General features: G+C 47.7%; 1 protein-coding gene and 1 non-coding gene across 2 annotated transcripts in view; one reads left to right on the top strand and one right to left on the bottom strand.

Moving 5' to 3' along the window:
- The window catches only part of sez6l (seizure related 6 homolog (mouse)-like), a 36,002-nt gene that overhangs the window by 16,843 nt on the left and 4,718 nt on the right, over nt 1–14,441 (top strand). Inside the window, exons 5-16 of the mRNA XM_023826360.2 lie at nt 890–1,075; nt 2,080–2,251; nt 2,399–2,565; nt 5,203–5,397; nt 6,244–6,382; nt 6,880–7,076; nt 9,078–9,272; nt 9,458–9,649; nt 10,479–10,673; nt 10,921–10,956; nt 11,294–11,408; nt 13,003–13,108. Coding sequence (XP_023682128.2) covers nt 890–1,075; nt 2,080–2,251; nt 2,399–2,565; nt 5,203–5,397; nt 6,244–6,382; nt 6,880–7,076; nt 9,078–9,272; nt 9,458–9,649; nt 10,479–10,673; nt 10,921–10,956; nt 11,294–11,408; nt 13,003–13,108 — 1,895 coding nt within the window. The remainder of the gene's footprint in view (nt 1–889; nt 1,076–2,079; nt 2,252–2,398; nt 2,566–5,202; nt 5,398–6,243; nt 6,383–6,879; nt 7,077–9,077; nt 9,273–9,457; nt 9,650–10,478; nt 10,674–10,920; nt 10,957–11,293; nt 11,409–13,002; nt 13,109–14,441) is intronic.
- Nucleotides 1,930–2,011, bottom strand: trnal-aag (transfer RNA leucine (anticodon AAG)). The gene has a single exon. It is a non-coding gene; the product is annotated as a tRNA-Leu (tRNA).

Below are 14,441 nucleotides of genomic sequence, written 5' to 3' on the forward strand. Positions count from 1 at the left end.
CTGTCTGTAAAGCACAGTAGCGGAAACGTCACAATTTTTAAAAACATTAAATCAGCATAAATGTAGTCAGTGGTGTACTTGTCTGTTGACATTCCAGGAGGTCTTTGATGGTAGCTATTTTGGTGCGGTAATGCTGATGTACCCCACTGCCTTTTGATGAATTACACAGGAGTCCTGGTGGGGGGGCTAATGACTCCATACCCCCCCTCCAACCTTAACTCTTAATTACCGACCGGAATCAATCAACTCACCCAGACAGATGCGTTTCACAATCTCTTGTCATCTGCAGTAACGGTCTGGATCTGGTCACCGAGCGACAGAGTCACACATTCCGGTCGTTATGGCGACGCTTTCCGGGTGCCTCTCTACCTGCTCAGCGCCCCGGCGTTAATTATTATTCAGTCTTCCCCGTCGTCAGATCCCCGCGGCGGCCGCAGCGTCCCTCTCTCTCACCGTCTTGCTTTTTCCCCCCCATATTGTCCCATCTGGCGTGTTCCTGCGCCTTTCTGAAGGTGCTTTGACTTTGAGCCAGTTTGAAGGTGGCAGTCGCTCCCCGATTAACTCGTGTTCGGGGATCATCACGCAGCTCCCGGGCTGCCTGTCAAACCGGCGCAGTGCTTGGGCGCCGCACAGAAGCTTCACTGCCTAAATCAGTGTTTCTCAGCCCGGTCACTGGGGAGCCCCGGACGCTTCCCAGCTCCCCGCCTCCAAAGACCAGTTTGAGAAACACTGGCCTAAATGGACAAATAATGCATCAGCTAAAACTGCAGCAGGAGTATTTGTAACGGCCAGGCGGCCACCACCAGCTCCAGGCTTATTAATGTCACTGGTGCTTGCTGGAGCCGCAGCTGAGATTAATGTTAATTCCTGCCCCCCTCTCCCCCCTCAGTTTTCCGCCTCAGCTGTGCCCTGCCCCGGCGGCCCCATTTCGGCGAGGTGTCGGTGCTGGACCTGCACCCCGGGGGCACGGCCCGTTTCCACTGCCACATGGGCTACCACCTGCAGGGGGCGCAGTCACTGACCTGCCTCAATGCCTCACTGCCCACCTGGAACGCCCGAGAGCCCACCTGCCGAGGTGAAAGCAGATGGTTTGGTTTGGGGGGGGTGAAGGACCTGATGGCTTCTGGTTCTTATCTCAGGATGTATCAGGATGTATCTTTGAGCCTGGTGTGTAACCTGTTACCTTACACACAGGTTAAAACTGCCACAACTTCAAGTTAATGTTAAGAGCACTAATCTGCAAGCAAAGGCTTCATTCAACATCTTAGACATTGATTTCAGCGTTCAAATGTGTTCGACTCCTGTTGGCAGACAGTCAAACGGGAAAAATTGATCTAATTCCTGAGTGGGGGGGTTAAAATCCCCTGCGGTCACGTTCCCTTCTGGTTTTAGTGTCAGTTTTTCAAATACTGCCTGATTTATCCTGGAAGCAAGGGGTGGGAAGATTCACGGGCCAAGTCAGGCACGTTAAACGGGAAGCGGCACAGGCTGTGGGTGTGAAGGGCAGGAGCCTCCTGCTCCCACTGTCCAGCATTGAAGGTTGCAGAGGTTTATTCATCAGGAACACAGTAGCACACATCCAACATGGAGCGGAATGTGACCCTGTACATGATAGCAAAATATAGAAAAAAATAATAAAATAAAAAAATATATGAAATGTTCAGCTGTACATAATCTATACATAAGTGACAGGTAAGAGGTATTGTGCTGTGCAATATAAGTGCAATGTGCAGGAGGTCTGAGGTATGTGCCAACAATTTGGACAGTGTGAAGCAGTACTCATAGGATATGTCAGTGTTACAGTGGCTGAAGAGTCACTGCGGAGTCCAGTGGAAGGCCTAGAGGCGTTGAGCCTTGTCCTGGTTTAGGAGCCTTATGACCTGGGGAAACAGCTGCTCCACCTTTGCTGTTCTGGTCATAAAAATATTATGGCAGCGGTGGGATTCGAACCCACGCCCCCAAAGAGCCTGGAGCCTTGATCCAGCGCCTTAGACCGCTCGGCCACGCTACCACATGTGACAGGGGGTGAGAGCAGGAAGTGACCCCTCGTGTAACACTGGGGCTCCCTTCCCGCCGCAGCTCTCTGTGGGGGGTCGGTGAAGAATGCCACAGTGGGGAGGGTCCTGTCCCCATCGCCCCTCCCCAACAGCAACAGCACACAGAGCCGCAGCTGCTCCTGGTCCCTGGAGGCCCCCCCCGGCCAGAGGCTCCACCTGCACCTGGAGAGAATGGCACTGGGGGCTACAGACAGGTCAGTGTGTGTGTGTGTGTGTGTATGTGTGTGTGCGCGCGTGTGTGTGTCTGTGTGTGTGTGTGTGCGTACGTGGGAGAGCTTGTGTGTTAGTGGTGTGGCTTCCCGTGTGTGTGCACTGATGTCAGTGTGTTTCTCTCACCCTAGGCTCGTCCTGTGGAGCGGGCTGGACGCTGGCTCCGTGGTCCTGTTCGATTCGGGCCGGGGCACGCAGATCCCGTTTGAAGGTGTGATCAGTGAGGGACCGCCTGTGAGAGTCCAGTTCATCACCGACATGCCCAGCCACGCCACAGGCTTCAACATCCGCTATGAGGGTGAGGCGCCAGGACACGCTCATACATACATATACACACGTACGTACATACATACCTGCATACACACCTGCATACATACATATATACCTGCATACATACATACCTGCATACATACATATATACCTGCATACATACATGCATACATACATACCTGCATACACACCTGCATACATACATATATACCTGCATACATACATACCTGCATACATACATATATACCTGCATACATACATGCATACATACATACCTGCATACACACCTGCATACATACATATATACCTGCATACATACATACCTGCATACATACATATATACCTGCATACATACATGCATACATACATACCTGCATACACACCTGCATACATACATATATACCTGCATACATACATACCTGCATACATACATGCATACATACATACATACCTGCATACACACCTGCATACATACATATATACCTGCAAAAAAAACCTGCATACATACCTGCATACATGCATACATACATACATACATACATGCATACATACCTGCATACATACATACATACATACATACCTGCATACACACCTGCATACATGCATACATACCTGCATACATACATGCATACATACCTGCATACATACATACATACATACCTGCATACATACATACATGCATACATGCATACATACATACATAACTGCATACATACATGCATACATACCTGCATACATACATACATACATACATACATACCTGCATACATACATACATACATACCTGCATACATACATACATGCATACATGCATACATACATACATACCTGCATACATACATGCATACATACCTGCATACATACCTGCATACATACATACCTGCATACATACATACATGCATACATACATACATACATACATACATACCTGCATACATACATGCATACATGTGCTGCGACAGGCTGGCCCCCCATCCTGTGTTGGTTCCCGCCTCATGCCCGTAGCTTCCGGGATAGGCTCCGGACCCCCCACGACCCAGAAGGATAAGCGGTTTGGAAAATGGATGGATGGATACATACATGCATACATACACACACACATAGAAGCTCACATATGACGTCACTGGTGGGGCTGTCATGCTTGCCTTGCCACTGTATCTTTGGCCTTCAGTGTCTTTAAGGAATCATTGAAGCATGTAAATAAAAAGTCCATTAATTAAACAAATCATAATTAAGTCAGTAGAGGCATCTGCTAAGGACGCGAAGAATGTGTCGCTTAGCTAACAGTGTTGATAGCCCCGGGGAAGGGGAACAGCCAGTCAAATCAGCATCTCTAAGAAGAAGAAAGATCAGATAAGCGTTAGACTCCTTAGTGATGCAGGGAAACCCGACAGCCGCCCTCGTTTCAGGAGCACGGAGAGCCTCCTGCGGCCAGTCGCCAGCCGTGATGGATACCACTCCTGCTAACTTCCTGGGCCTGTCAGCCGCGATCAGGTTAGACAGATCCAAGGGGCGGGCCGACAGCTAAAGAGATTTTAGAGTCCTTCAATCACTGTCGAAACCACTATAGGGACAACCAATCACTTGCGGGGGGTGGGGAGGGACGTCCGCACAATGCATTCTGGGAGTCGGCTGCTTGGCAGACATACATATGAGTTGTTAATCCCTGCAACTCCTTTGAGAGCCCCTCGGCTCACCGTAAGCGAGACGCTGGTTGTAGGTCTTCCAGAAGGCCTGCATAAATTATGCCACTCAAGTAAATGGTCTCAACGCTCTATATCGCCGTGCCTAAGCGCCCTTTCACACGTTCTCCATAACCGCTCATCCAGCACAATGTCACACTGAGCCCGAAGCCTGTTCCAGGAAGCGCGGGGCACGAGGCAGGGGGACGCCCAGGACGGGAGGCCAGCCTACTGCAGGGTTCCTGCATTCACACACCATCATGCGCTATGGGCAATTCAGGGATGCTAATTAGCCCAACTGCACGTCTTTGGACGGTGGGAGGAAGCCCGCTTGATGCGGGGAGACCGTGCGTACTCTACACACGGAGCGGGGGCGGGATCAGAAGCCCCCCTCGGAGGTGAGAGGCCTCTGCTGGCCGTGGTTTAATCAGCTGCACTTAATTGAATGTATTCAGTCACACTGGATAAGGACATAGACTCTGATGTCTGTCAGTCTGAGTCCCAGAGCTGCTCTAATGTAATACCCTTAAGCAAGGTACTTAACCTGAATTACCTGAGTAATATATTCCACCATAGAAAGGAGATGATAAAAGCAGCTTTGGTTAATAAGGAGGGGCTGTGAACACCGTAAATGTGCTTTATGTGCCCCTGAGGTATCTGTGAAGGCTTCATGTCTGCGAGGCAGATTCTCGAGTCTGAACCTGGTCCTGCAGAGTCTCACTATGTCCATCTGATTTATCTGCTTCCATCACCCGCTCTGGAGAAAAGCTTGTTAATAAAGCCAGCCTATTTTTATATGATGTTGGCATTATTAATGGGGGAACATTAGAGCACAGATTTGCATAGTAAACTTTATTATCCCTGGGAGTTCAGAGGCCCGGGTCTGGACACGCTACACGCTACACGCTACACGCCACGCTTAGCCGCAGTAGTATTTATATTTACAGATGTTACTCCTGTTGTCTCTCTCCGCGCACCTGCAGCCTTTGAGAAGGGCCACTGCTATGAGCCCTACATCCAGAATGGGAACTTCAGCACCTCAGACCCCACCTACGGAGTGGGAGCTGTGGTCCAGTTCAGCTGCGATCCGGGTCACTCCCTGGAGCAAGGCCCACCCGTCATCGAGTGCATCAACGCCCGCGACCCCTACTGGAACGACACCGAGCCGCTGTGCAAAGGTAAGGCGCCGGCAGGGAATGGGGTCTGATTTCTGGGGCCTCGATCACTTTGCCTCCCCATCCATGTAGTACCTCGGGTGGTAAATGCCAACGCTGTGCACTTCCTGACTTCCTGCTCTAGACTGCATGCTGAACTCGGGTCTCCAGCTGACCGGCGGCGAACCGGGGATGTCAGCGAAGTGTTTCCCTCCCGTCTAATAACTCACGGGGTTTCTCCTGTGCTGGGAATGGAAATAAGTGTTTCGCAATTGTGCCTGTGTAATTGCATTAAGGCACCGGCTAATTCAGTGTACGATGAAGCCGCTTCGGCTGCCAATCACACGTCCCGCTCCCTGCGCCGCTTCCTGATCCCCGCTGACTGGTATCTCAGTGGCGTGACATTGACAGGCTCTGACATGAAAGGAGGAAAGGGGAAAAAAAGCAAAACACGTACCGGGAGCATGGATCCGCTGGCCCGGAAGAGAGGGGGAGGTGGGGGGCGGGGTGAACGGAGCCCAGTTAGGCTACGTGTCAGTTGCAGGGTGATGCACCATGCCGCGTGCCGGGGGGGGGGGGGGGCGCGACACCCCGTTAGGCCCTGTGGCAGCCGAGCTCTGTGTCCGCCGTCAGAGATGCCGCCTTTAGGCTCTGCTCTGAACATTAATCAGCGCATTCGCCTCGTCTTGCTGCGGAACAGCCGACAGAGGTGCTGAATCCCGCAGGCCGGCTGCAGAAACACGTTCACTGGGATTTTTAGGAAAAACTGGCGGTGATGTTCCTGCAAGAATGACCCTTGACCCTTCCAGTTACATGTTGCCGGTAATTTTACCCAGTTTTTTTTTTAACACTTCTCCGCCCCCCTCCCAGCGCTCTGTGGGGGGGACCTGTCTGGCCCCAGTGGAGTCATTCTTTCCCCAAACTGGCCTGAGTGGTACGGGGAAGGAGAGGATTGCAGCTGGAGGATTCATGTCGGGGAGGAGAAGAGGATCCTGCTGAATGTGCAGCTGTGAGTAACAGCGCCCCCTGCTGGCCTCACGACTGCCCATTATGTAAAGCTAACACTGACATGCACAGTTTAGCAACAAACGGTAATAAAAATAGAACAGAAAGCTATATTCTGCGCTAAAGTTTTACTTTGGCAGATTTAGGTTGCTGTTGTTCATATCCGTCTTAATGGTTCGGTAAGCATGCTTATGACTGGAATGTTGCTGGTTCGAATCCCTGACCAGCAGGGTACCGCCCACACGCACTGCTCCCCGGCTGCTTAATAATAACTGCCCTTCTTTGTCACATGGGTCGAATGCAGAGGACACATTTCACTGTGCACTGTGTGCTGTGGTGTGTCAACAATGACAATTTCTCACTTTCTTGACTACAAGTGAAAACTTCGAGGTCACACTCAGGCACTGCTGGCCCATCAAGCTGATGAGCATCTCCAGGTTGTCAGACCCACTAACTCCAGCTCGCTGCCCTTCCCGGCGTCCTGTTCCTGTCTCCTTTCAGGCTGAACCTGAGCGACAGTGATATGGTCACCATCTTGGACGGGGATGAGGGTACCACCCGCATCCTGGGCCAGTACGTTGGTGGGACCAGCCCTTTCAAGCTGTCCTCGTCTTCCCCCGACCTCACCATCACGTTCCACTCGGACCCGGCCGGGCTGGTCTTTGGCAAAGGGGAGGGCTTCATCATCAACTATATGGGTGAGTAAGAGCGTAGAGCAGTGCTGACGGAGGCCAAGAAGGAAGAGTATAGTGAGAGCGTAGAGCGGTGCTGACGGAGACCAAGAAGGAAGAGTATAGTGAGAGCGTAGAGCGGTGCTGACGGAGACCAAGAAGGAAGAGTATAGTGAGAGCGTAGAGCGGTGCTGACGGAGACCGAGAAGGAAGAGTATAGTGAGAGCGTAGAGCGGTGCTGACGGAGACCGAGAAGGAAGAGTATAGTGAGAGAACAACAGATGGCAAAGAGGCTGTAAGAGGAGCCTGATGAAAGAGTTGCTTCTTTGTTATCTTATCTGTCTTTTGTTATTAATAGTAGTACAGTGATTATAAATGTCTGAAGAGTTAGGCAGCAACCATAATAAACTTTTGCATCAATCTGTGCTTGTTTTTTGTATCATTCTGAGCAAAAAACTGTCAATTTGCATTTACAATGGATCGAAGACTACAAACAGAAGTGCAAACAGGATCATCAAAGTTAGCATAACACAAAAATAGGGTTACATTTTACTTTTAAGAATTTTATTCCTTCCAAGAAAACAGGTGCCAGTTTCACATCATCTTCATGCATTTGATTGTTCTGTTGAGAATCAGCATGAGACTGAGGTCTCTTTTATATGCAGTCCTCCTCCGTGTCCTCCTCCGTGTCCTGCTCCATGTCCTCCTTTGTGTCCTCCTCCATGTCCTCCTCCGTGTCATCCTCCATGTCCTCTCTCATTACCTTCTGCCCCCTCCTTCACCCATGTCTTCAGCCTTTCACGCACCACTTCCTCATTCTCCCTGTCCTTATTCACTCACTTGCAGTTTGTCTGGCCTCTCTTCTTATATCCTGCTTAGACACGCTCTCATACACACACACACACACACACACACACACACACACAGACACACACACACACACAGACAGACAGACAGACACACACACACACACAGACAGACAGACAGACAGACACACACACACACACACACAGACACACACACAGACAGACAGACAGACACACACACACACACAGACAGACAGACAGACAGACACACACACACAGACAGACAGACAGACACACACACACACACAGACAGACAGACGCACACACACACAGACAGACAGACACACACACACAGACAGACAGACACACACACACACACAGACAGACAGACAGACACACACACACAGACAGACAGACAGACACACACACACACACACACACACACAGACAGACAGACACACACACACAGACAGACAGACACACACACACACAGACAGACAGACACACACACACACACACACACACAGACAGACACACACACGCATGCAAACACCCGCTTATAATTCCGATTATATGTTACTAATAAGATTGCATTGCCCATGGGTAAATAGTGATTCAATCAATAAGCAACGGATAAATCGGCAGACTCCCTCCGATCTACACGCTTATTAAATCCTCCTGGACCAGCAGTACAAGCAGAAAATTGCTGTAAATCGCATTTTTTTTACCATTTTCATCTGAAATGGAAACAGAAGCAGGGTGCGGTCAATATGACATGAATAATTGATTAAAATCATTGTCACTTAGAGAGCCCACAGGAGGCATTACATGTCGGGTCAATTAACACGTCGCTTAAGGAAAATCAATGCCTTTGTTTACACTTTAGTCAAAGATCTTCTGCTGAGGAAGTATCTGTAAGCGGTGAAGACGTGGTGATAGGAATGTTTCTAAGTGATTTTGACATGTGTCTCAACCCTCGTTAAAGGGGACAGGCCTGCAGCCTGCGCCATGAAATGCGTCTTATCCAATAACCGCTGGCTATTTGGGATCCGACCCATGTGCTGTAACATTATTATATAATTCATGGTGGTCATAATATACCCATAAGTCATAATCTACTCATTTCAAGTTTATCCCATGACGTGACACTGATTTTGAACCATAACAATGCTGTTTTGCTCCCGCAGTTGATAGCTTTCTGTCTTTTGTGTTCTGGTACCAGAGGTCTCCAGGAACGACTCGTGCCCAGACCTTCCTGAGATCCAGAACGGCTGGAAGACGACGTCCCACGCGGCACTGGTCCGAGGCTCCCGCATCACCTACCAGTGTGACCCCGGCTATGACCTGGTGGGCAAGGAGACCCTCATCTGCCAGGTGGACCTCACCTGGAGCACACAGCCCCCCTTCTGCGAAAAGAGTGAGTGCAGTAGCAGGTCGTGTGTGTGCAGCTGTGTTCCTGAGTGCCAATATGCAGATGACACCCTAAAATATTACCGGATCTCCATTTCTCCTACACATTCCATCTGCACGACTGTGATCTGCAATGTAGTGACAGACCAATGTTTTGATTGCCTGCACCTCTCTGTCTTTCCCCTGCTTCAGTTATGTACTGCTCAGATCCAGGCCACGTGGAACACTCAACTCGCTCACTCTCAGATCCCAAGCTGCTGGTTGGAACCACAATCCAGTACACTTGCAATCCTGGCTACATCCTACAGGGCGGCGCTATAATCACATGCTATGGACGAGAGCCTGGGACCCCAGTATGGACATCTCATCTGCCCCATTGTGTCCGTGAGTTACCCTAATGGCCATGCTGTGATGTTCGAAAAAGCAGACCATGAAAAAGGAAGATTATTACATGTATTAATGTTCAATTCTATGATTACTATAGAATTATCTTACCCTCCAGCCTATGTCACTTCCTAAGGTTGCTTTTGTAGGGGAAAATGGACAATTGAAATCAATCTTTTGCTAGAAATAAAGATTGGTTATTTTACGAAGCTAGAAGATTAGGACGGAACAGTATCTCAGCGTTTAGCACCTTTACCTCACACTTTCAGAGTTGTGACTTGGATTCCTGACTCTGTGTCTGTTCATTTTGCACAATCTCCCTGTGTTTGTTCAAGTTAAAAAAAACATGCATTTCAGGTGAATGTGGGTTTCTAAACAGCCCATAATATTAGTGTGCATGTTCCTTGCCCCTGACATCCTGTTCAGGGTTTCCCGTAGCTCGTTCTCAGTGATCCAGGGTCACTGCGACCCTGTACTGCAGTGTTTACCAATCCGGTCCTCAGGGACCCACAGACAGTCCATGTCGTTGCTCCCTCCCAAGTCCTGGTAGGGAGCAAAAAGGTGAACTGTCTGGTATGGAGGTCGGAGGGAGCGAAAACATGGACCAACTGTGGGTCCCCAAGGACTAGATTGGGAAACACTGCTGTACTGGATAAGCAGTTATAGAAAATGGATGGATGTATAAAATATCCCTTTGCGAATACATGCAGGTTTGATATATAGTCAAGAGCAGGCTTGTGGTCGCCAATGCTTCCCCCAGCCTGTTTCGTCTGTCCTTTTTCTTACATTTCAATCTCCAATCTTCTCCCAACCCTCCCTCCTGCACCAGCTGAGGACTCCGTCTCCTGTGAGAATCCAGGCCTCCCGGAGAATGGATACCAGATTCTCTACAAGAGACTATACCTGCCTGGGGAGTCGCTCACCTTCATGTGCTACCAAGGCTATGAGCTTATTGGGGAGATCACCATCAAGTGTATTCTGGGAAATCCATCCTTTTGGAGTGGACCTCTTCCACTCTGCCATGGTATGCTGTCTAGGAAGGAGAGATGGGCTATAGATGTAAAATTAGTCTGTCATAGTTTTGAAGGCTCATCCCAAACCCATAGCAAACTTCTTTGAATTTGATCCTCCACTGTTTCAAAGGTTTAAAAGTTATTAATCAAGAAAAAGTCATGATAGAAAAATTTGTGAACATGAAAGTAACGGCAATATTTTAATTAACATTGTATGTAAGTCAATGACAGTGAATAAAATATGGTGTTCCCTTTTAGCTAACCATGACTGCTTTGGTAACCATGCCCTAGAAGGTAAGCGTGTCACTCATCAAAACGCACTGCTTATCTCAAAGAAAGCTAATGCTTTCTATTCAGATGTTTACTCAAACTAGAAGGTGACTTAACGTAATATAATATAATATAATATGTGGAACAGTATTTTGTGTGTTAGTACAGCAGTATATATACAGGACAATAACAGTACAGATGGACCCATTTTAAGTACCGCTGGAGATCCACAGACGTGCTGAAATGGAAACTTGTTAGCCTGTTAGCTTAATTCCACATTATTTGAGGGTAATTTCTGGAATTGCTTTACATTCTGTCTCTCACTTCCACCTGCATATCCCATCTGTCTCCCCCATCTAAGTCGCTGAGGCAACAGCAGATTCCTCCTTCGACGGAGGAAACATGGCCCTTGCCATTTTTATCCTGGTCCTGCTTCTGTCCGTCCTTCTTGGTGGGGCTTACGTCTACGTCACAAAGTAAGCAACCCCTTTTATTGAGGACTGAAACCCAATGCACTCTCTGAGACCCATAACTTAATGCAGGGGCGGCAAACCTGATCCATGGAGAGCTGGTGCGGGTTTTTGGGACGACCTCTCAATCAGCCAATAATGAAGCGGTGGTTCTCAGCTCCAGTCCGGGGGACCCACTGTTATTGGCTGACTGAGAGGTCATTCCGAAAACCCGCACCGGCTCTCCAAGGATCAGGTTCCCCAACCTTCACTTAATGAATCTTCCTGATAGCTGAACACATTTTTATTACCATTACTGAGCCTCAGATCTTTATCCATCCACATCACAATCTAATTTTATCATGTTTAAGGGCAGTTAAAGCAGGTCTCCTTATCAATTGTTAAACTACACTTGACGTTCCTTTCAAAGACAAACTCTAAAATGCAAAACAAATAACCTCATAGTGTCTGTCTGCCTGCCTGAGAAGTTTAATCATGATGGTTTGAAAATGATTTTAAACTTTCAGCCACTGAAAAAACTGCAGGCCAAAAATGAATCAAGACTTGCTCGATGTGGACCTCTATAGTGAAGGTGCAATTCCTTCATCCGCCACAAGATGAGAGGCGCTGTAGCGCACATGGCTGCAGTGAACAGCTTGCTGGCTTCGTCAGGCCCCCAGCCAGAGACAAAATGCTGCTACGATTCACTCTGACGGCTTCACAGTTTTTAAATGTGTTGTTTTCCCCTGATGGTCATCTTTCAAGATGTAACATAAGCCAAAAAAACAATTAAATAGGCATACATATTAAAATTATGCAGGTTTTTCTCTAATTTGACTGTAACATGGATAGTGACATGTTTAACACTGTCTGTACTTTATCACGGATCCATTTCGTCATTCTCTGCACTGAACGCTAACTTTGTATCTACATTAATTTCTTCTATTCTTTAAAAGGGCCCTATTATGCTTATTTCCACTGTTCATAATTTTATTTTTGTGGTCTACTGGAATAGATTTACATGCTCCAATGTTCCAAAAACCATTATTTTTCTCATACTGAGCATTTATATTCACCCTGTCTATAACACTGTCTGAAAGGCTCTGTTAGAGCTTTAAGCCCCACCCCTGAGCAGCCCAGTGTGCTCTGATTGGTCAGCTCGCCCCATATATGTTCTAACCCTGTCCTGCAGTCTGCAGACAGATCCTTGCAGGTAGGCAACCAATAAGGATTGTGTTACAAGGTGACCTCACCATGTCACAGAAGTAAAGGCTGGAATTCCGGCGAGGCGTTTCAGGCAGGGTTTCTGTGGTGGGAGTTGCTCCCATTGGCGTGAACTTCAGGCCTTAAGACTCTGCACTGTTTACATGCACATAAAGCTATATAACACACTAAAGGAAAGGGAGACACTGAAAAAGCATAATAGGGCCCCTTTAATTAGTATATGCCCAGTATATCATTTGCTGAGCCAATTTGTTGATGTATTATTCTTACGGTTATACATTCTGAAAGGAGTAATGCGTATACCAGTAAAACCAGTGTCATTTGTAATCGGCAGCAAAACTGGACAGATGATTGACAATAAACACTTAAGAACATGAATTTTCTCCCCCCTTCCTAGGTGTCGCTATCATTCCAACCTGCGCCTCCCTCTGATATATCCCCATCCCTACAGCCAGATCACCGTGGAAACCGAGTTTGACAACCCTCTCTACGAGACTGGGGGGGTAAGCAATGTTCCTGAGCACCTTGTGGAAGTGGCCAGAGACCGGGGTCATCCATGACTCTCCTCTCCCTCATTTTTTCTTGTTCTTCTTTTCCCAAAGTCAACAGCCGTTGCCTATGTGTGTACCAGAAAACACACAAACACACACACACACACACACACACACACACACACATACTGCAGGCACATGCAGAAAGGGGGGGGGGGGGGCTTGGGTTGGCCAAGCATCTGTGTGTTTTGCCTGATTTAACATGAACTTGTGATTTGTTAACCTGAGCAAACCGAAGCAGAGGGCATAAGTTAGAAAAACTATGTTAACTTACGTCCCTTGCAAATACCATTATGGTTCTCCTTAGGCTGTCTGTGCTGAGTGACAGGAAATATATTTTTGAATAACAGTAACAAACTCCAAAACATGTTACTTAGTACTGCCGCATTACTATGAGTGTACTATGTGAGTATCATTGACCTCAGCATCCCTATGTGTTAGTGAAAGGTCCTGGTCTGAGTATTTTCATTCACCTATTTTATTTGTTTGATTGTTTATTTGGCAGCCAGAGTAATTTCTGAAGAAGCTACATGAACAAGAGGGAAAAGATACATCTGAACATGTAATTTTGTAAGGTCTTACATGCAGGACAACATTTCACTGGTAAAGAAACCATGAGACAGACAGCTAAAGTTAAAAAAGAGATGAGTTTTCCACTGCTGTTAGGCGAAAGGCCCTTGGTACAGTGAACAATGCAGTGCGGACCAAACTGGGCTGGTAACCTTGATACAGTGAACAATGCAGTGCAGACCAAACTGGGCTGGTAAATGTAAGACTGCTCTAGACACCATGACTATTAACTGCTAATCACAGGTAGCTAAAGAAAAGTGTTTTAAGGTGCGCTTAAGCTAATAAGAAAATGTACGGCATTAACCTTTTCTGGGAGAGTTCAGTTGCTTAACTCTTTCCTTGTCATTTCACAGTGAGAATGAAAAGAAAACTCATTTTACCAGGAAATGAGATTCAAATTTTCCACTCAGTATCTTTTTTGGGGGGGTGGGGGTGCTGTGGTTTGGCCTTCCTTTCCTGTAGACCTTCTCACATTTGGAGGTGAGGGAAATCCCAGAATCAGCCCCAAGACACAGTATATCTCAGGACGCCAGTGTTTCAGGCACGAATACCCTCTCGTAGACATTCTGTGATCACATGGATAAAAGCATGGTGTTAGCAGCAAGGCCCAGGAACAATATTATAAGCATGTTATTTAAATTATATGATAAAACCTGCAGGATAAATTCATCCCTCTATTTTCTGCGGTGGGGGGGGGGGGGGGGCACAGTGTCAC

This window comes from Paramormyrops kingsleyae, chromosome 7 (genome assembly GCF_048594095.1).
Source record: "Paramormyrops kingsleyae isolate MSU_618 chromosome 7, PKINGS_0.4, whole genome shotgun sequence".
Taxonomy (NCBI): Eukaryota; Metazoa; Chordata; class Actinopteri; order Osteoglossiformes; family Mormyridae; genus Paramormyrops; species Paramormyrops kingsleyae.